At 54.8% G+C, this 22,619-nt stretch overlaps 1 protein-coding gene across 3 annotated transcripts in view; it reads right to left on the reverse strand.

The window, feature by feature from the left end:
- The window catches only part of KCNQ1 (potassium voltage-gated channel subfamily Q member 1), a 323,097-nt gene that overhangs the window by 244,778 nt on the left and 55,700 nt on the right, over positions 1-22,619 (reverse strand). Inside the window, exon 1 of one of the 3 annotated variants that reach the window (XM_072790383.1) lies at positions 13,230-13,295. The exons of the other annotated variants lie outside the window; for them this stretch is intronic. Coding sequence (XP_072646484.1) covers positions 13,230-13,280 — 51 coding nt within the window. The 5' untranslated portion in view covers positions 13,281-13,295. Of the gene's footprint in view, positions 1-13,229; positions 13,296-22,619 lie in introns of those variants that run through there. 3 annotated transcript variants of the gene reach the window in all.

Consider the following 22,619-nt stretch of genomic DNA (forward strand, 5'->3'; position numbering starts at 1 on the left):
TCTGCGTGACCCCGGCTGTGCACAGGGTCAAGGATGCAGGCCGGGAGGCTCTGGTGTTGTTGGTGCATGGCCCTGAGCTCTGCCCTGCAGGTACAAGGAGAGAGGCTACGCTGGTGTCAGGGACCTCGCTGACATTGCAGCCAAACCAGAGGGACAGAGGGACCCCTCCCACCATCACACAGAAAAAGCAAGGCCGCCTCCTGGCTGCAGTCAGCTTCATGGATGAGGGGCCCATGAGTCAGGGTGGGTGCAGAGACCAAGGTACAGACCCAAGCATTTCCTCGCCGTGGGGGGACCAAGTGGCTATTGAGCCCCCCATTCCCACCTGTGTTGCTTGGTGAATCTCAGTCCAGGCCTTTCTGGGCTCTTCCTGTGGGTCTTACCGGTGGCGGGTGCTACGGGGTGGCTCATAGCCGTGCTGTCTGTCTAAGTCAGAAGTGTTCTCAAGAACATACTTCCTAAGCAAGAACCCAATTAAAAAATGGGTTGAACAGACGTTTCTCTAAAGAAGACACGCAGGGGATCAACAGACACCAACCCCACTCATCCTCAGGGAGACGTAAATCAAAACCACAGTGAGATACCACCTCACACCCGTCACAACAGCTAGAATCAAAAACACGAGAAACAGCAAGTGTTGGTGAGGATGTGGGGAAAGGGGAACCTTTTGCACGGCTGGGAATGCAGACTGGAGCAGCCACTGTGGAGTATGGTGTGGAGGGTCCTCAGAAAGTTAAAAACAGAGCTCCCCTACGACCAGCAATTGCACCACTGGGTATTTCCCAGAAAGAAACCAAACACTATTTCAAACAGACACCTGCGTGCCCACGTTCATGGCTGCATTGCTGACCACAATCGATATGGAAGCAGCCCCCTGCCCATCGATGGATGGATGGACGAAGAGGAGGTGGTGTGTGCACAGTGGACTATCACTCAGCCACTGAAAGAATGAGATCCCATCATCTGCAACACCACGGATGGGGCTCGAGGGCATCCCGGTCAGTGGCGCAAGTCAGACAGCTCGGCTGTACGTGGAATCCAAATATACACACGAAACTAAGCCCATGGACTTGGAGATTTGGGGTCGCCAGAGGTGGGGGTGCAGCTTGGGGCAGGGGAGAAATGAGTGATGAACTGTTTTGCTTTTTTAGTTTAAATAAATTGAAATTTTTCAAAAAGATAGTGGAACACTAGGTGCCAGGGCCAGGGGAGGGATGGGGACAGAGAGTGGATGGTGGTCACAGGGAGAGGGATGGGGTCAGTGTCTCCTGGGGACAGAGAGTGGATGGTGGTCACAGGGGGAGGGACAGGGGTCAGCGTCTCCTGGGGACAGAGTCTCTGTTTGGGATGATGGAAACTTCTGGAGATGGTTGGTGAGGATGGTTGCACAACAGTGTGAATGTGCGTAGTGGCCCTGAGCTGTGCACCTAGACACAGTTATGATAAGTTGTACGGTATGTGTTCTTTACCACAATTCCATAAAAAGAAAGCAGATTAGTGCATGTGAGGGGCAGGGGGAGGGAGGGGGGCAGTTGCCCATGGCTCGGGGCATTCCTTCAGGAGGACAGGAGAGTTCTGGAACTACAGGGGCATGGTGGTTGCACAACACTGTGAACGCACGACATGCCGCTACCCGGGAACGCTGAACGTGGTGCTATGTGTGTTTTACCACAACACAGACGTGCGCCGTGGGGCCCTGCAGGCACAGCCCGGGCCTGTTCACTGGGCCTTGCCCTCAACCTTCAGGGTAGCCTAGAAGGATGGGCCCTGAGCGTCACCCCGCGGTAGCTGGGAGCATCACCGCACGGCCACCCTTGGGCCCCGAGTCCCCGTCTTCACAGCCGCTGCTTGCTCTTGGGACCTGAGCGTCAATGCCGCACCACAAAATGCCAGGCACTTCACCGGGTCCCTTTCTGTGGGGGTGGAGGGGGAAGCCACCTGCAGAGGGCGGGGGCCTTGAGTGGGGGTCCCTGAACATCCCCTCACCCTGTTTCATCGTGGTGTCACCAGGGCACAGGCAGGGGCTCCCAGGACGCAGACAGGCCAGGGCACAGGCACGCTGCCCCCAGTACGTCACCGTGAGGTCCTCACTTGAAAGCCTGCCATTCTGAGGACCTGACACTAGGTCCCACCCCACTGAGGAAAAAAAGCTCAGAGTCACAGGAGGGTACGGGCGGCACACAGACACGCCGGCCCGCACCTGCCTTCGGTGTTTGGGGGTAACGGTGTTGTGACAGCAGACCTGCCAATCCCTGGAGCCGAGATAAAGGCTCCGAAGAGCAGGTGCTTATCTGGTTTCTTCTGCCGTGAGTGCACACGGGGGAAAGGTTTGCGATTACTCAAGCGTTTCGTAACTCTGTGGACCCACAGCTCCCAGAGAAGGATGAAGGTCGCTGGGGCCTTATCTACTGTTCTCCTTCTTTATCAGCCAGTGGATCCTCATGGGCGGGAAGATTGTCCAAAGCCCACGAGTTCTGAGGCTCAGCGCTGCGGGCACGGCATGATTTAGCAGCATCGGGAGCATCCCGCCACGAACCGCTCACATGGGACAGATAGCAAGAGGCCCCAAGGTTAAACCCGCTGAGATTAGCTGAGCTCACGTCCCCACTCTTTGGGTGGAAGATACATTTTCTTCTGCTGACCAGTAGAGGAAGGCTCACAGACCCCCCCGCCCCATCCCAGGGGTCTCTGATGTTACTGCCCCACTATCTTTATGTGAAAAATTGTAAAGAGAGGTGGAAGACCAGCCACCTAGGATTAAGTGTCAGGGACTGTGGGGTGGTGGGGGCTGCGGGTTGTCTGGTGGATGACAAAGGGCAGGATTTGGAGCCAAGGACAAAAGGCACAACAGCCTCCCTAGTGGCCCCGTGGATGCCAGACGTGGCCAACTCGGGCATGTGCATCCCCAGAAGCTCCTGGCCCCCTCAGAGGCCTCCTTGGGGAGAAGGACACCTGAACTTTCCAGGGCAAATGGGATTTCGCTGGACAGAGAAGAGGGCCCAGAGACCTGAGAGGGGGTGGACGTGGGGACAGACCGGGCCACCCATCAGGGCAGGGGTGTGGCTGACCGGCATGGGGGTCTTCCCTTCTTCCCACAGGCCTGGGAAACCAGGCCAGCCCTGGGCCAGGAGGCATCCCCATGGGGGGCTGTGGTCCCTCCAGCACAGAGCCCGGACGGCGGGCTTCGGGGCCAGCCCAGCTGTTCTACCTCCAAGTGGGACCCGATAAGCCACAGAGGGAGCTGGTCCCGGCATTCCCAGGACAGTCAGCTGGCCGGAGAGCACGAAGCAGGCGTGCAGGCTGCTCAAAGCACCCTTTGTTTGCGGACTGCCTGTGGCCAGCTGCTCCCAGCCGCGCGCCCGCGGTGAGGGCTCATGGGCCTCACGGTGACATGTGCTGGGCACAGCTGGAGCCCTCGGTGCACAGTTGCCACCCACCCCGGGGGACACCAGCCCCACCCTGCCAGAGCTGCCCCACCTTCGGACAGGCGCCCCGGCGCACCCAGCAGAGGGGGCAGGGGGCCTGCACCAGGCGGGTGTCGTGGTTCCCAGACCCCACCAGGGAGCTTACCCCCCCTCCTGCCTCTCCCTGTCAGCTCCCCCCTTGGCCATGGGGAGCCCTGCTGCTTGACTGCTTCCCCTTGGCCCCACAGACCTGCAAATGTGTAGCCACACAACCTTGGCCCTGGACCCCTCCGCTTCCTGCCTGGGTTCCTGGCTCCCTGAGGTGGCCCTAACAGGTCCGGTCCCTGCTCAACATAGCCTGTGGGCCAGGCCTTGCATCAGCCACTGGGAGGACAGGGAAGGAGGCCCTGCTGCCTGAGGGGAGCTCCAGGCTGGGACAGTGGGGCAGGCCAGGCCCCTGAAAGCCCCCACCCCCCACAGGACGGCAGGAGACAGGATCAGCCTGGTGGGCCACTCAACCCTTCCAATACCCGAGCATCCTCATCTATCAAATGGGGGTCCCTGGTGGTGTCTACCTCTTGGGGCGGTAGGGGGCTGAGATGAGACGAGTCCCTCCGGTCTGTGGAAAGGACCTACAAGACAGGGGTGCATTCACGGCCCCCAGGTAGAAGGGACCTCCCAGGGGCAGGTGGGGAGGAGGGTGCAGGATGGACAGGTGGAGCACTCCCGACCTGGTCTGGGGCCGGCATGCCACCCTGCCACCCCTACAGGCCCCACGCCTGGCTCGGGACCCTCAAGCTGCCTGCAGCACAACCCTGACCCTGACAATGCACCCCAAGCCTCAGCACCTCCACCTGACCTGATCTGTGTCTCCCTGGCCTGGCCTGCCTCCTGCCAAGGCAGTGGACTCATCCCAGCCCAGGGGACCCCTCCCCACCTCCTCGGCCATCCCCCCAAGGCCGGGGCCTGCCTTCAGTGCTGAGCCCCAGCACGGCACCCAGCTGGTACTCGAAGGGCCACATGAGAAACTCTAGGCAGGACATGCCTGCTTCTTCCCTAGCATCTCCTCACCCAGGGTGGGTGCCACACTCCAGGCCCCATTTCCCTGTGTGTGGGACATGGATCCCCACCCCCACATAGGTGGGGCCCACCTGCCTGAAGTCATTGGTGCTCTGGGGCTCCCCTGCAGCCTCTCGACAGGCCAACCCCCCCCCAAATTCCATGAGGGCCCCACGAGTCACCAGACACTGAAGAGGTAGATGCCCCCTGGCCGGAGGCTGAGAGCTGGACAGGTTAGCTGCCCCGGGGGCTGCCCCCTCCCCCATGAAAGGTTGTTACAGGTTTGGGGCAACTCAGAAGGCGCTGGGCCACTTTCCCCCAAGAACTGTCCCCCCACCCCCCGCCAACTGCCTGGGGTGGCCCTTCTGCAGGCCAAGCAGGAGAGGCCATAAGACTCGTTCTGTCACCACAGGGATGGATCTTCCCAACTGCCCAGCAGCCCCGCCCTACACGCGGGCAACAGCTGCCGCCTGGCCCCCTGGCCTGGTGCGGGGCCACTGCCCGAGCACCCAGCTCGAGGGAGGCCTGCTGTCCAGCCTGGTGGGCGGCTGGCTGCCTCCTCCAGTCCTGTGTGCCCCCTAAGCAGCCACCTGGGGGTATAGGGAGGCTCCAGGCACCCCCACTCCTCAACCCCGTAGCTGGGGTCAGGCCCCTGGGTCCCCTTATACCACCACCTGGCCTCACATTCAAATGTGTTGTTACAGCTGCACAGGCTCGGTGGTCACTGGGGCCAGGCTGTAGGGGTCTTGAGTCACAGACAGGGCACTTGCTCCACGCCTGGGCATCCCAGGGAATCCTCTGGGGGGCCAGACAGCCTTTGAGGAAGCAAGAAGAATGGAGGACAACTTCTGAACAAGTGCACCTATGGCCTGAAGCTCAGGCTGGCCCCCCTGCAGAAGCCTCCCCAGCTCTGTTTCAGCCTCCAGCCTGCCGCCTCCTCTGTCCAGAGCTCTGCAGGCACCTGTGAACCCCAATGCCCATCCCCCTTGGCACTTGCAAAGGGGTCTGCGCCTCATGGTGATGCATGTACTCGGGGAGCAGGGAGGGTAAGACCAGACCAGAAACTCCAGCACACCTGCAGCCCTAGCACGTCCTCAGATTCCAGGCCACCTGGCTCAGCCTCTGAGGAGAGGCCACCCACCCGCAGTGGGAGAGGGAGCTCCCTGATCACTTTACTTCCCTTGGACTGCAGGTGACATACCAAGGCCCACTTCAGTCACACAAGCCTCCAGTGGTTGGGCAAGGGGCCCCAGTTCTGGGACCCAGCTCATGGTCTCAGACCGCATGCCAGCATTGCAGGGGCGCCTAAGGACTGCTTGCTCCCTCCCCACCTGGGTGTTCCTGAGGTCAGGAGGTGGACCAGGGCCTGGCCACTCCCAGAACATCTGACTGGGCTGGGGGAGGAAGATGTGGCCAGGAAGTGGCCCCCAGGGCAGCTGTCTTCTCCCTGCCCAGAACAGGCTCATCACAGACTCTGATGAAGCAGCTACATGGCCCCTGGACACCCCCAGAGCACCTGGCAAAGGGTGGGCACCCAGGAGGCATTCAGTAAATACATGCGTGTGTGTGTGTGTGTGTGTGTGTGTGTGTGTGTGTAATGTACACATTCTACCTATTATTTGCTTTTAATGAGTGAATTTTAACCCATGTAGGGAGACAACACTCCCAATACAAGAAAGCTACTTGCTAAGCAAATGTGGGCAATAGTATAAAAGTGTCCACAATCAGTGCTGGGGGTGGGGGGCAGGCCAGGAAAGTGCTTCCTACCATGAGGAAGGATCTGCTTTCCATAACCTTACATAGCGTGCTTGCTCCACATTCATCCCCTGTTGGTCCTGACGGTGAGTGAGACGAGCACTGCTAATTCCCAAATGGCTGGGCCTTTGTGGTAACCTGGTAGCTGTTTATTTCTAATTGTATGGGGTTCTGATCGCAGCCAACTATATATTAACTTCTCAAAGTATGTGAGGTTCTTCTTCCCAGCCAGGAGAAATGACTGGCTTTACAGATGTTCCGCAGGCATAAGTAAATAGAACATCTCTAATATCACGATCCATAGTTACGGTGCTGGTTTTAAAACACAGCCCCAAGATTCTTCACCACTCTTCCCGCTGCATCTGAACTCCATGCACCAAAAAGAAGGCGGTGGAATAACACTGCCCACTCTCCAGGCCTGCCCACCTCCCGTCCCGGGTGCCAAGCAGTGAGGAAGCTGTGTACCCCGGGGCAGCCCTGGGAAACAGGTGGGCCTGCCACCCTGACAGCCTGCGGCTGAGGCCAGGCAGAGCGGGAATGGGGCTGTCCCCACGAAGCCCTGCTCACTGCAGATTGGTGAGCCCTCGGGACAGGTATTGAAGGGTTTGGGGATGCTTGTTACACGGCTGTAGGTAACCATCATTTCAGATTACCATTAGAATCCCCTGCAACACAAACTGTCTACACCCTCTCTTATTTTGTGTCCGCCAGAACTGTCCTATTCTAAGCGGTGTGTTAAAGTCTCTTGCAGTGATCCTATTTCACTGATTTTGCCCTGCATTTCCAGTAGCTTTTGTTTTATAAATGTTTTATGCTGGGCAGCCCGGGTAGCTCAGTGGTTTAGCGCTGCCTTCAGCCCAGGGCGTCATCCTGAAGACCCAGGATCGACTCCCACGTCGGGCTCCCTGCATGGAACCTGCTTCTCCCTCTGCCTGTGTCTCTGCCTCTTTCTTTCACTCTGTGTCTCTCATGAATAAATAAATAAAATCTTTTTAAAAAAATAAAAAATAAATAAATGTTTTATGCTGTTCGACATATCAGAGTCCACAATTACATCTCCTCCAGAAGTGATACCTCGTGTGGGCTTGTCTCAACATTGACAGTGTGCACTCTGCTTTTGCATGTATTTGTGTGGCATTGCTTTGGCTGGTCCTGTGTTTTTCAAGTGTCCATTATCAGCGTGCTTTACTGAATTCCTCTTGAAAACACATTTGTTAAAAATAAAAATAGAAACCTTTCTCATAGTCCTGCTTTTTAATAGAGTTACTTCAGCCATTCATTTAATGTAAAACTGGATACATAAGCTTTATTTTCCCATCCTACTATTGCTATTTTATGTTGTTATTTTATTTTCCTTCAAGATGGGGAAGTGATCAACATCTTACCCTTTCCCTCCTTGTTCCTCTGTGGACACTTCACTGAACTGTTTCATCTCATCACTGTGCCCTATGTTTCTGACACTTATAATCACACCCACTCCAATCTGAGGCAGTTCCACTGTAGTTTCCCCTATGATGGCTTCATCCCCAGAGAGACAGGAGTTTCTCTGTGATTTCACCTCCTCCCTGTCCCTAAACCCCCATCAATGGCTCCCCAACATCACTTTTCATAGATTTCATGAAACCCTACACCATTATCAAGAATTCCTGAGCACAGGGACCTCTCTTGTCTCTCTCTGACCAAGTCCCTGGCTCTGAGCACAGTGCCAAGCCCATGGTGCAGGCCGGGAACCATTAGTACAATGAGTGACAAGAGTCCCCAAGGGCTGCCTACTTCTTGTGCCAGAAGAGGACAGGTCAGAATGATCCCCAATGTCCCCCACTTCATAAGCCCAGCCCACTCCCCTGGTCCAGACATGGTTCAGGATTGAAGTGTACCTCCCCGAATCTCATGTGCTGAAGTCCTGTACCCAAGGACTGGTGACTGGGACCTTATTTGGAAACAGGGTCTTTGCAGATGTAATTAGTTAAGACCAGGTCATTAGAGTGGGCCTTAATCCAATATGATTGGCACCCTAACAAATAGTGGGGAGATGGGTACATACAGGAAGAGCACCGTGTGAGGATAGAGCAGAGACCGGGTGATGCATCTACGAGCCAAGGAACCTCGCAGATAGCCAGCAACCACCAGAAGCTGGGACAGAGCTCCCTTCAGAGCCTCAGAAGAAATCCACCTGCTGACACCTTGACCACAGACTTCTGGCCTGAGAGGGGCAGCATTGGTGCCCAGGGGCTCTGGGTTATCTTCAAGGTCAGACCAAGGGCTGGACAAAGGTCCCTGCACATGTCCAGGTCACAGGACCCAAAGCTTTCTCCTCCTGGGAAGGGGTCCTGCAGGCCTTGGCAAGACAGTATCTCTGTGTAGGCAAACACTGTCCTGTGCCTTCCCCACTCCATGGAAAAATCTCAGCTCTGAAGACAGAACCCCAAATACCAGAAGAGGCATCCCAGCCTGACAATTAGCCAAAGCAAAGGCCCCGGGGCAGGAAAAGGTAGGTATGTGTGTGTGTTGGGGGCAGGGGTGCGGTGTCCTGTGCTCTAAAGAGTCAAAAAGGCAGGTAGGGCTTTCCAGAAAGCAGATCCTGAACCCCCCACTGAGCCCCACTGCGTGGCCTTGGGGCCAGGAGCTCCGTGAATCACACCCGGGGCCTCGCACGCAGGAGTAGCCGGGCGGGCCACCCTGCAATTTGTGGTGGGGGAGCAGGAGGCCCAGAGACCGCCCGTGCCCGGCTGCAGACACCATTAGCCGCCCAGCAGCCAGCTTTACACGTATTTAAAGCAAATCCCCCGTCTTCCCCAGACAGGGCTATTTCCGTCTATGGGCCAGCTAAATGGGGTTTATTTTCAGCCCCGGAACCTCACAGCTGAGGGCTGTTAACCCCAGAGAAGTTCCACCCCCTGTGATGGCCACCTTAGCTGGCTGGGATGGGTGAGGAGGGCAGAGGGGGAGGCGGTGTTTTTATTTGCTGAGAGCCCAAGCTTCTAAAAATGTCTTATTTAAGAATTTACCCAGAACGAGAAGTTTACCAAACCAAGAGAGACTCGGGGATGAAAACCCTTTCTAATTATCTGGTTGAAGTGCTGAAAGGCTCTGCCTTGGTTTGAACGGTGTTGACTTTAGCAGAGGCTGAGGGGCTCCGAGGACCCGGCGGTCGGGGGGCTGCCGCCCTGGGGGAGGGCCTCACAGGGTGCGCGTGCCGAGTCCCCGCTCCTCTGGGTCCCAACTGCTGGGTACCTCGCCCGGTTCCGCACATCCAGAGATTTTAATGACAGGCGGTGAATTTAAACAGTTTTTTTTTTTTCTTTCAGGAATGTTTTAAGGGATTGGGAGGAAATTGTGCACGGATTTTGCTGTTTTAAGAGCTAATATGTGAACAGCTTCAGAAGGATGTATGTTGTTTTAGGGCTGGAGTTTACAGAGTAAAAGCGTAAGACAAAAGCAGAAGTGCCATGGGCTCCAAGGGCTGTCTACTTGAATTTCATCCCTCTGAGAAGGGGTGGCCTTCCCGAGAGCAGGGCTGGAAGGAAACAGAGGAGGTCTGATCTGCAGCACCCTCCCCCCCCCACTGCGTCCTGTCACCAGCACGTCCACAGGGGTGCCCAGCTGGGCGGCTGCAGTGAGGGGCTTGAGGGGGCTTGGAGTGGCTCTGGGGCACAAGCCATCAGCCTGCAGCTGATGTCAGAGCACCAAGGAGGGTCCCCCCCCACAGCCCCCAGTGCCCACATTCCCAGAGGGGACAGGCCCTGGGTGGGGGTGGGCTCCCAGTCCTTGGAGACAAATATCAGAGAACAAGCTACCACGAGTTACTCAGGAAGAAATACCCAGAATAGCCCAAAACCCATGAAAGAAACTGAATTTCTAACCGAAAACTTCCCCACAGAGAAAGCCCCAGGCCCGATGGCTTTGCATGTTCTGTTCAGTGAAGAAGGCAGCAATTTTGCCCTAACTCTTCCTGAACCGAGGAGCAGGAACCCTTCCCAACCGATTACCTAATGCCAAAAGCAAAGACGTTACGAGCAAACAAACCAGACCATATCCCTCATGAACACAGATGCAAAAACTCTAGATTTTAGCAAATCAAATCCAGCAATGTATGTTTTAAAAACTCATCATGACCAAGTGGGCTTTATATGCAGAATCCGGGGTTGGTCTGCTCGCTGAAAATCACGGAGTGCTGGTCACTGTACTCATGAAGGAAAAAGAACACATACAACCTTCTCAACGATATAGAAAAAAAGCATCAGATAAAATGCAACAGCCAGTCTCAAAAGCCACTCTTCCCAGCAAAGTAGGGAAGAAGCCTCACCGGGCAACGTGTAAAACCCACAGCTTGCGATCCTACCTCCTGGTGGGGGACCAAACCTCCCCCCAAGACCAGGAACCTGATGTGGGGGACCGCTCCCTCCTATTTACTAAACGTGATGGTGGAAGCAGAGCCAACGTATCAGGCAAGGACGAGGAACAAACAGCACGGGGATGGACAAGGAAAACAATAAAACTGACTTTATTTGGAACAACACGATCATCTCCATAGAAAATCCTAAAAAAGCAACCTCCCCCCCCCAAAAAAAAAAAGCAGCTTCCAGAACTAATAAGGTTAGCGGAGCCACAGGCTACAAGGTCAACATGCTAGCCACAAACAATTCGAAAGTGAAATTGAGAAAACCGTACCATTTCAGTGTCAGAAACACGAAACAGTAACGAACCACGCAAATTACGTGTGAGATCTGCACACTAAAAGCCATAAAACACGGATGAGTGGTATGTAAAAATATCTAAATAAGTGCAGGGACACATCGTGTGCAGGAAGCAGAAAAGCTCAATGTTACAAAGACGTGCAGCAGACTTAAGTGCGTGGCCGGCGCGGCCCGGCGCTGATCAAAATTCCGGCAGGGTTCTTTGGTAGAAATTAACCGATTCTCAGCTTTAGGTGGAAATGCAGAGAGCACTGGAAGAATTGCCAACATACTTTTGAAAATGAGCAAAATTGAGGGATTAACACAGCCTGATTTCAAGGCTTACTATAAATGTCATATTAATCAAGACAGTGTGGTAGTGGCAAAACAGATTAGAAAGTCCAGAAGCAGACCCACGCATATGGTCAACTGATTTTCATCAAAGGTGTCAAACTAATTCGATGGAAACACGGCACTGGAAGAATTGGGTAACCACATGCAGGAAAGATTTAATACCTGTCACTGCGTATAAAATTAAACTTGAAATGAATCACAGATATAAACACAGAACGTAAAACTAGAAAATTTGTACAGAAATATAGAAGAAAAGCCTTTGTAACCTTGGATTAGGCAAATATTTCTTAGACAGAATACAAAAAACATGAACCTTTAAAGGGGGGGAAAAAAAACCCAAAACACCAAACCCTGAAAAATTGGACTTCGTCAAAATTAAAAACGTCAGCTCTTCCGAAAGACAGTGTTGGGAGCAAAGCGAAGCCACAGATCGGAGGGGGCGCTGGGGGGTGGATATTGGGGAAAGGCACATCTGACCATCGGAGTCTAATGTCTAAAATTCTATCTGGAAAATAGGAAGAGCTCCTATAACTCGTTGGTGAGACAAAGGACCCAGTGCCTCGTGTGGGCAGGATGTCACAGAGCGTGCATGCGTGTGGCCAGTCAGCCCGGTGTCACCGGTCACTTGGGAGATGCCCCGAAACCATGGGGTGCGGACCGGGCGGTGGCGAGCACCCAGAGCCGCCGAGCTAGTCGTGCGTGGACGGAAGGCGACGCCCCACAGAGCAAACTGTGGGAAACAGCTCGTGGTTTCTCAGCGAGGTCAGCGAGCGTCGACCGCACCACCCGGCCATCCGCTCCGAGGGATTTACCCAAGAGGAATGAAGACATGGGGCTACTCGAAACCTGTGTGCAATAATCAGGGCGGCTTTAATCATAACAGCCGAAAACTGGAAAGAGCTCAAATGTCCATCAGCCTGTGAATAGATAAACAAACTGTGGTACATTTTATCCTTTCCAATTAAAAGGAAACAAAGTAGTGAACGCAGGCCACAACATGGATGAAGCTCAAATGCATTCTGCTCAGTGAAAGAAGCCAGACACAAAGGCTCCGTAGCGCAGGATGCCTTTCACATGACGTTCTGGAAAAGGCAAGACGACGGGGACAGGAAACATCCGTGATTACCAGGTGCTGGGGGCGCGGGGGCGGGGGTGAGCCGCCAAGGGGGCACAGGGGGACTCTCGGGGGCGGTGGGAACCTTCTGGATGGTGACGGTGGCCGTGGTCGTGGGACAGCCGTCGTCTGCCGGGACCCGCTGACCGGCAGCACACCTAGAGACGAGCGGTTTCGCGGCTGGGAAGCTGGGGTTCCGTAAGCCCACGTGGAAACCAGGAAGAAATCAGACACACACAGAAGCCAACCCAAGAGATGTACCATCAAACTGACCCTTCCGTAAAAGACGAGTTAACACGGTGGAAGGAGAGACGTGCGAAATCAAAGATCAGGTTTTGGAAGATTTTACAAAACCATCCTGAGTCCAAGATCGGTCCCCCCGTCTGCCCAGAGTGGATGTCCGGCCGTCAGCAGGCCCACCGAGCTCCTGTCCCTGCTCCCCACCCTCTGCCCCTGCAAGGAGGTCTCCTGCACCCCCACTGTCCTCCTCTGTGTCTTCCCTGGAGACTGAGCCCAGCATGCTGACCCCTCACATCTTGGTGACCACCTGCCACCACCAGATTCACGCTCCATCAAGAGCTCCCAAGGGTGCCTCACACTCAGCCTGGCTCACATCCATGCCCTGGGCTGGTTGCACAGGAGACGCTTGGGAAACAGGCACCCAGGAAGCCCCACGACCAGATCGTGACCAAACCTCACACCTGAGACCCCAACCCTCTTGCATCCCAATCCTGGGTGAGCTCAGCATCACCCATAGGGTGCCCTGCAGCAGAGGGGCCCCTTCGGGCTCCCTGCAGAAGCTCCTGGGCCATCCCCCACCCAGAAAGGCCCTCTCCACCAGCCCCAGACTCACGGCCCACATCCCACCTGCCTTCGGGGGACCTGGGCCCACACGTCGGCTCGGCCCCCAATCTGCATGCCGACCTCGGGAGGTGCGCTTCTGGCCCCACTCACACGGGCGTCCAGCTCACTCCCAGAGGTTCCCCAGCCCCCCACCCAGCCCCACGTGCACGCTCAGAGCTGCTCAGTAGGGAATTTGCAGAGTTCTGAGTTTTCTGTGACCTTCAAAGTATGTTGGCTTCTTCTGTCTTCCGCCCACAGCATTTCACTTAACCCCCAGAGCGACCTGACGAGGGGGCGGTGGGGTGACGGTCAGGGTACCCCACATGGAAGAAAACCAACCACAGTGTCACGGGCTCTTCCCCTGCAGAGACTCCTGCATGGGGACTGAGAAGACTCATTGTCGGGGGGCCCTAGCCCCTGGTGAGTGAGCGAGGGCCAAGGTACGGTGGAGGGCTGGCCTCCCCGAGGACACAACATTTGACCTGCAGCCCAAAGGACAGGAGGGTCGCACATGGAGAATGCTGGACATCGGGGAGGCCAAGTCCAGGAGGCGGGACTGGTGGAGCCGAGCAGGGACCCTGCCTCGAGGGGCTTTGCAGGTCACAGGGAGGGGTGTGGGTGTCCCTTCACAGTCATGGGAAGCTTCCAGAGAGTTCTAAACAAGGCAGCGACTGGATCTAATTCCCTTTTTGAGGAGATCTGACCTGACTGCCATGTCATGGGTGCTGGTCAGGCCTGGCTGAGGGAGAGAGCCAGGTGGGCGGCCAGCATGCCCTGGACTAGGGGTGAAGGGAAGCCCATGGTGCAGAAGCAATAGGGCACATGGAGGCCCAGAGCCTCCCAGACATACAGCTGCCTGTCTGGGACCATATCAGAGCCCTGTGGCCCAGGTCAGAGAGCCCAACCTTTAACCTCAACACAGCCCAGCCCAGAGCTGTGCGCTGGAGGGCACGAGAGATGCCCTAGATCTGGGGATGCTCAGAGTGCTGCCCAGTTCATGGCCAAGGAGCATGAATGCTTAGAGAAGACTAAAGGAATGAGAGAAGTACTGGCCAGCTCTAGGCCACAGACGGTCAAGGCTCAACTTGCCCCCAAAGCTGAGATGTGGGCCCAGGGCTCTGCTCCTGGACGTGCCCCCCGGGAAGTCAGATGGCAGCCGCCTGCCCAGCCCAGGGTGCCCCCGCACACCAGATGGAACCTGCATGATATGTGTAGAGGCCCCAGGACAAGTGCCACTGCAGAGCACCCCCACCCTGGGGGCTGAGCCCCGCCACCAGTGCAGACCCCGTCCAAGGCTCTAGATGGTAAAGGACCTGTGGCTTGCGGGGGCTCAGGGATGGAGGGAGGCAGAGGTGGACAGTGACACTCCCGTGCATGACCCAGCACATCCTTCCTCATTGGTCAACACCCACAGAAAGTACACCAAACCTGACCCCTAATGTAAACTGTGTACATGAGTGAACAGTAATGATCAACGCTGGTTCATCGATTGCAACAGTGCCCTGTACTAACGTGAGATGGAAAGAACAGTGGGGGACGCAGGGTCCGGGGCAGATATTTGGGAACTCTGTACTTTCTGCTCGATTTTTCTGTAAGCTTAAAACATGCTGTGAAAAATAGTCTAGCAGTTTTATTAAATAAATTTTAAAAAGAATTTTTATTGGCATACACCCCACCCACTTGTGTCTACATTGTCCTAGAAGCTCTTGCTGTTCGCCAGTGGGGCGGGGGCACGTGTAGCCTGTGAAGCTAAGTTAAATATGGGGCCCCCACAAGAAACACCGGTGCACTCATGGTATGGTTTTGTTCTCTCCCTGCCCGGGCCTGACTGCCTTCCTGCCCTCGGGCCAGCAAGCCCCCTGCCTCAGGGGTCCCCTGACACCCTGCAGTGGAGACAGGCTCCCACAGGGAGCACAGGCAGGTGTCCGAGGCCCCATCCAGCTCAGGCACAGAAGGGCCAGTCAGGCCAGGGCTGACACAGGGCGCCACATACTGTCCCCTCTGCTAGGAACACCCCCGACAGAAATTTTCACCTGACTCAGTCCTTTACCTTCACACGGAGCCACATTGCCCAGTGAGGTCACCATAGCACATCACTGTCTCTCCTCTGGGCACCCAGAGGTCCACCTGTGCTTTGGACACAGGTGGGCTATGCATGCCACTTGTGTTTGGGCGGCAGGTGGGGGTCCAGCAGTGTGGATGCGTGTCAACATGCCAGACTGTGACAGGTTACATGAGAAAACAAAGATGGGAAATGCTACAGGTGTGAGTGCAGAGGTAGCCATCAGAACAGAAGCGTGAGCCTCCCCAAATATCACCATATTTCTATAGAGCAAAGAATGTACATCTTATAGGGAAAACAAAATACCCAAGTCATGAAAGACTGACAGAGACCAAGAATATAAGTCATGCTAATAAATGCAAATAGACTTAACTCTGACCCATTAAAAGAAAAGCATTTGGAATCAGGTTAAGATTCAGCATATGTTTCACATAAAAAGCACACTACACGTATAAAGACACACATAGGTTACAAATAAAATTAAAAAAAAACAAAAAAACCAACTGCAGGAACATTAAGAAAAGAAAGCTGGAGAGGCCAAGGTAGATTTTAGAGCAGCGAACATGACCAGGAATGAAGAAGGTAGCTTTGTAGTGATGAGGGCATAATGGTCCTAAATGCTGATACATCAATAACAAAGTCTCATAATACACTGTGCAAGGGTGACCAGCCCCGAAGAACACACACACAGCCCCACAATTGGAGCTGGAGGTCTCAGAGCCTGCGGTCTTCAGCAGGACGAGCCAACAGGACACCTAAGAGGACACAGCAGACCCCACCACCAACTGCAGCCACCACTCGAGGGTTACAGGGCAGTGCTCCCAACAGCAGGATGCACACTGTGCTCCCATGCCCGGTGTGATACATACCAACATGAACCATATGCTGGGCCATAAAACAAGTCTTAATTGCATTTAAAAAGAATCAAATCATATGAAGTATTTTCTCTGACCACAAATGAATTAAAGTAGACATTAGTATCAGAAAGGTAGCTCAAAAACCCTCACGTGTTTGGGAAGTAAGTAATGCCCTTAAAGAAGAGATGCCCTTAAATAATCCAGGCATCAAAGAAGAAAAAAAAATCAGGAGATATTTTGAATGGAATGAAACTAACATAATGCATCAAAATCTGTGGGATGCAACTCCAGTCTTTAGGGGGAACACGTACCCCCAAACTCCCCTATTACAGGGACCTCTAACCAACGTCCTCAGCTTCCACCTTAACACACACACACACAAGGACAGTCAACGAAAACTGAGTAAATACAATAAAGAATAACAATCAGTACAGTAACCAGTGAAATCGCAGAAAAGAAACGTTGAAACTTCAATCAAATGTTGGTTCTTTGAGATCGATAAAATCACTGAACTCATAGCCAAACTGATCACACACACACACACACACCCAAAAAAGCACAAATTACCAACATCGGGAATGAGAGAGGTGACATCACTACATACCCCACAGATGTTAGTTAACACCCTGGGTGAACCGAACAAAGTCCCTCAACATACAGAACTCCAAAACTCACTCAGAGAGAAACAGGTAACCTGAGTATTTTATTAAGTTTAAAACCTAGTTAATGACCTTCTGACAAAGAGAAGTGCAGGCTCAGAGAGCTTTATTGACGGATTCCACCATGGGTGTGGGGAAGACACAGACTGATTCCACACACACTCTTCTCCCATATAAAGCGAGAACACAGCCTGGTGCACTTGACCATGACAGCACTGCTCTGGTACCAAATCCAAAACGTTGTAAGAAAACCAGAGAAAATGTCCCTCGTGAACCGAGATGCAAAAGTCCTTAGCAAAATTTCAGCAAATCAGGCCCAAAAGTCTACACAGAGAGTAGTATGACATGCATAAGTAGGGTTTAGTTTAATATCTGAAAATCGGTCAATGTGATTCACCACACTTTGCTCAAGAGATGGGGAAAAAAACATCCTCCTGTGTTAAAAAACCTCACAAGCATTTGAATCAGAAGGGGTCTCCTTCCATCTGAGAAAGGAGGGCTATAGATAACCTGCCCGCAACACGCGTGGTGGTGAGAAGCACAGTGTGTCTCTCCCACAGTTGGCGGCAAGGCAAGGATGTCCGCTTAGCCTGTCTCTGTTAGACACGGTGCTGCAGGGGCAGCCAGTTGGACAAGAGACACTAGTGGGCATCCAGACTGGAAAGGAAGAGGTAAAATGGCCTTTATATGAAGACATAATTATTGATGTAAAAAAAAAAAAATTGGGACGCCTGGGTGGCTCAGCAGTTGAGCATCTGCCTTCGGCTCAGGGTGCGATCCCGGAGTTCCGGGATCGAGTCCCACGTCGGGCTCCCCACAGGGAGCCTGCTTCTCCCTCTGCCTGCGTCTCTCCTCTTTCTCTGTATATCTCATGAATAAATACATAAAATCTTTTTTTAAAAATCCACAGAATCCACTAAAAAAGCTGCCAGAAGGAAGAATCGAGTTGGGAAAGTTTCAAGACATAAGGTACTGAAATTATAGTTCTGAATACCAGCAACGAACAACCAACGTACCACCACAGACTACAGCATGAAACACAGGAGACTCTTAGGTGTCTGACAAAAGATGCACGGGACTTTTGTCCTGGAAACTACAAAACATCCAGACAGAAATTCAAGATCTAAATAAACGGGGAGGTGCGCAATGTCCATGGTCCAGAAAACTCGATCTCAGCAGATCAATCCTTCCCCCCAACTGATCTCTGGATTCAGTGCCATCCCAAACGTAACCCATACCAGCTTCTTTGTGAAAACTGACAAGCAGCTTCAAAAATTTATGTAGAGATGCAAAGGACCTGGGGTAATCAGCAATTCAAAAGAGAGGAACAAAGTTGGATGATTATCTTAATTCATTTCAAGTCTTCTTATAAAGCTATAGTAAGGGATCCCTGGGTGGCGCAGCGGTTTAGTGCCTGCCTTTGGCCCAGGGTGCGATCCTGGAGGCCTGGGATCGAATCCCACATCGGGCTCCCGGTGCATGGAGCCTGCTCCTCCCTCTGCCTGTGTCTCTGCCTCTCTCTCTCTCTCTCTCTCTCTCTCTCTCTCTCTGTGTGACTATCATAAATAAATTTTAAAAATTTAAAAAAAATAAATAAAGCTATGGTAATCATGGTGGTGCGGTGCTGGCGCAGACGCAGGTTAGCAGATCAGCGCATCAGCATAGACCATCCAAAAACAGGTCCATGTTCTCATAAGTTGGCTTTTTAAAATGGTGTCGTGACATGGTTGCATGGGTCAAGGACGCTCTTGTCAACAATTGGTTCTGAAACAACCGGACACTCACGTATCAAACTAGGAAGCTCAACCCATAATTTACACGGTATACAAAAGCAAACTCATGGACCTAAATGCAAACACTAAAACTATCAGAAGAAAATCTTAGTAATCACGTGTTTGGGAAAGACTTCTTAGATACAATAAGCAAAAAAGAAGGAAAAAGCTATGAATCTGATGTTGTTAAAATGGAGAACGTTTTGTCTTTAAAAAGCACTGTTCCATGAATGAGAAGGGCAATCATAGACGGGGGAGAAATATTTGTGAACATACACCCACGTATCTATAATATATAAAGAGTCTTTATGACTTAATAAGCAGCAGAATACGACCTAGTGATAAAGAAGAACAGGTCACTGACACACACAATCACCTGGATGAGCCTCAAGAGATGATGTCAGGTGAAAGGAGCTACACAGGAAGGCACCGGTGTAGGAGTCCGTTTATAGAACGCTCTAGAAAACAAAGGCCAGTCAGTGGGTACCTCCTGAGTGGAGACAGGTGGGAGGAGGGATCCCAAGGACACAGGGACATTTTGGGGAGGATGGTGGTATCTGCTGTCCTGATGGTCTCATGATGTCTACACAAGTCAAAATTTACCAAACTGTGCACTTGAAATATGGCATCTCTCTCGTGTCAATTATTCCTCAATGTGGCTGGTTTGGGTTAAGAGAGCAGCGGAGATAAACCAGCGGCTCCTGTGGGTCCAGGTACCCATGCTGCCACCAGGTTGCTGGCTCACAACCAGGGCACCTGAGTGGGGTATAGATGGCCCTCCCACCCACCTCCCCAGCACCCCTACCCCACTACCACACACCTGCCCAGACAAGGAGGCCACCATCTTCCACCATCCACCATGGTCCACCATTATCAACTGTCCACTCTGATCTACCGCGGTCTACCACCATCCACCACTGCCCATCAACTACTGTCCACCACTGCCCACCACTGTCTACACCATCCACTACTGTCCACCACTATCCACTACCGGCTACCACTGCCCACCACTGTCTACCACAGTCCACCACCATCCACAACCATCCACCACTGTCCCGTTGGCCCTGTGGACTGAGAACTTTGCACCGTACATGCCTGCTCCCCATGGCCTCAGGTGTCAGAGCCACCAACATCACTGCAGTTTTCCACATGAGGGAACTGGGGTAACATGGGTGGGCCTACTGGGCAGTCTCAAGGGGCCTGGACCCCAACCATCTCCTTCAGTCTCCCTAGCAGGGCCCCAGGGCTGGAGGTCTTGGAGAGACACACCTAGGAGCAAGCCTCTCCTTCTTTCAAACCAGAAAGGGGTGAAGCCTGGAGGCTCAGGTCTGCTGCCCCCACCACCCCTCGGCTGTCTGTCTACACAGGAACCAGTGATGGAGTCTTTGGACAGGGGCCTCTGAACCCTGACAGGGAGAAGCTAGAAGTTCTTATGAGTACCCAGCTGAGAGGGGTGTCCCCACGTCCCAGAGCTACTGAGCGCACCAACAGATGTCCTCACTTAAAAGGACATCACCTTGAACCCACGATGAAGACCGAGACCATGGCAGGTGGGGGCCGTCTCAGGAAAAGTTCAGGGGATCCCATCCGGGGCCAAGCCCATCTCCCCAGTTACCCCACTCCCCGGAAACAGCAGTGAGGTCACGGGGGCTGTGGCAAAGCCCTGGCTTTCCCAGAGATCGCCATGTCCCGGGACCCCATGGGGTAGGTGACACGAGAAATGAGGAACACCCGGACCCCAGCGCGGGTCCCACCTGCAAGGACCGCGGCCCTCGTCCCCGACCCTCCCCAGCCAGGTGCGGGGAGCGGGCCCCCCGAGAAGAGGCTCAGGGACAGCTCGGGAAACTGAACACGAAGCCGAGCTGCCCGCCCCTCCCCCGGCCGCCGCCGAACCCTGCTCTGAATGCACGAATTATTCTCAGCTCATCGTGCTCGGAAACTGACCAGATCATCGCCCGCCAGGAAAGGGGGCAGGCCGCGCCTCTCAGCACACACTTGACATTCTGTTCTCCTCCAGGCTTCCGTGCTGACAGTTTCTGGATTAAATGTGCAAATGGAACGCGGCCCCGAGGGGGTCTCGCTCCCTGCCGGCCCGAAGCTCAGGGCTGAGTGTGCTTGTGCGCACGTGTGCACGCAGACACGTGCGGGTGCCTGAACAAGTGCGCCACGTGAGTGTGTCCACACGTGCGTGTCCACTTCCGCGCATGGGTGTGCCCGTGGCCTCGGGGCCACACCAGGCACGTCTTCCCTATCGGCGACGTCAGCTACCCCCGACCTCGACCCAGCTGGGAGCGCAGTGCCACTGGCCGCGGGTGCTCCAGCTTGGCGTTGGGCACGAGGAACTGTCCTTGGCCTGCTGGTGGCTGGGTCCACCTGAAGGTGCCACTGTGGCGCCCCTCACCTGGGGCTCAGGCTGGGGGTCTGTGCCTCACAGCCGCCAGCCAAGGAGAGGCCTGGAACTCGCCTTCCCAGGGGCTCAGTAGCCACAGGCTAGGGAGGGCAGGATCGCCCCGATTCCCGTGAGCCTGAAGATGCCTGGTGGGCTTCTCGGGCCTCCTCCGACAGCCTGGGTGTCATCGAGCCCTGTGGAGCCAGGCTGGGGCCACCCAAGGGTGCAGAAGGCACTGACAGGTCATGCTCTGGGCACAGTGTGCTGGCCCCTGGTCAAGACCGTTTCTGTCTGGTTCTTAGAAAGGGCTGGCAGCAGCAGCCCCTGGTCCCGGGGGTCCCCTGCGGTGCCCCCTTCCATTTGCCCCACAAAATGTGCCCAATCAGAATGTGATTTTATAACCAGAAAGCAGAAAAGGCAGTGGAGGAGCTGCTGCCCCCAGCCCTGAGGTCAGCTGAGTGAGGCAGGGGCCGGGTGTGGGGGCTGGGCGCGTGGCCGTGGCTCCCGACCCCACAAAGCGGCACCGAGCCCCCTTCTTCCTGCCCGTGAAGTCACACAATGACACACTTCAGTGGCCGCACAGCCGGGGCTCTGGTTTTCATTCTGTGTGACCTGGGGAGGCAGAGAACATGATTATAACCCGTCTGAATGCAGTGCCCTGGGGCAATTGCTCCGGCACCTGCACGGGCCCGTGGCCCCCGCTCGGCGACCAGCCACTCGGGCAGCCCGCTCGTGCGGGCCGCGACAGCTGGCAGACACCGCCACGCTGCGCCCCACAGCCACGAGGCCCTGCGGGCTCATCCCATTACCCTGGACGACTTCCCCAGGGCAGCCCCCGGGAGCCCCCCGCGGAGTGCCAGTGCCAGGCCCCGCCTGCGCCCGGCGACACGCTGCCTGTTCAGCTCGGTCCCCGTTATGTTATGTCAGCTGTTACCCTGTGCTTAAAACAAGGCTCTCCAGCTGGCCGGGGTCAGATGTGAAAACAAGGCCCTCACAAAACCCGGCCCTCCAGCTACCCCGAGCCGGAGACCCCCACTGAATGTGGCACTTAATGACGAGCGTCTTTCCAGCCCTCGGGCAGAGCATAAAGGAAACACCTGTCCCACGGACGGCACACTCTAATCCCGCTAAATCCCGAATGGAGGAGCCTGCGGGGCCCTCAGCAAGGGGCCCCCACCCCAGCGTCTGACTTTTGTCCCGGGCCTCAGGAAGACGTTGACGAGTTTTGGTGGGCCGGGCAGGAGAGAAAACACGGGAGAAAACACGGGAGCCAGCCTGGGAGCGCCAGGAAGCCCAGGCCTCCCTCACGAGCTCACGCCTTCCAGGCGGACCCAAAGCGCCACGCCGGGACCGTCCTCCCGGGGGTGGCTGATGGGTGACCCGGGCAGGAGAACGCACCCTCACACGGGCCACACCCTCCAGGCGGCCAGGAGGGTCTGCTTTCTAGCTAATGCTGGAGGCTGAGCCGAGCCCCCCCAACCTGCCCGGAGCCAGGGGTGCCCCACTCGTTCCCACCACCCCCTGCACCCCAGCCCAGGGCGGCTCTGTCTCTGGTTACCAACCCAGAGCTGAATCATCACAATTTCTGAAAGGAGGAAAGACAAGACAGCGGGGTATGGGGGGTGGTGGGGGGTGGGGGAGAATGTGAGACCACCCAGGCACCTGGCCACTCCGG

This window comes from Canis lupus, chromosome 21 (assembly GCF_048164855.1).
Source record: "Canis lupus baileyi chromosome 21, mCanLup2.hap1, whole genome shotgun sequence".
Taxonomy (NCBI): Eukaryota; Metazoa; Chordata; class Mammalia; order Carnivora; family Canidae; genus Canis; species Canis lupus.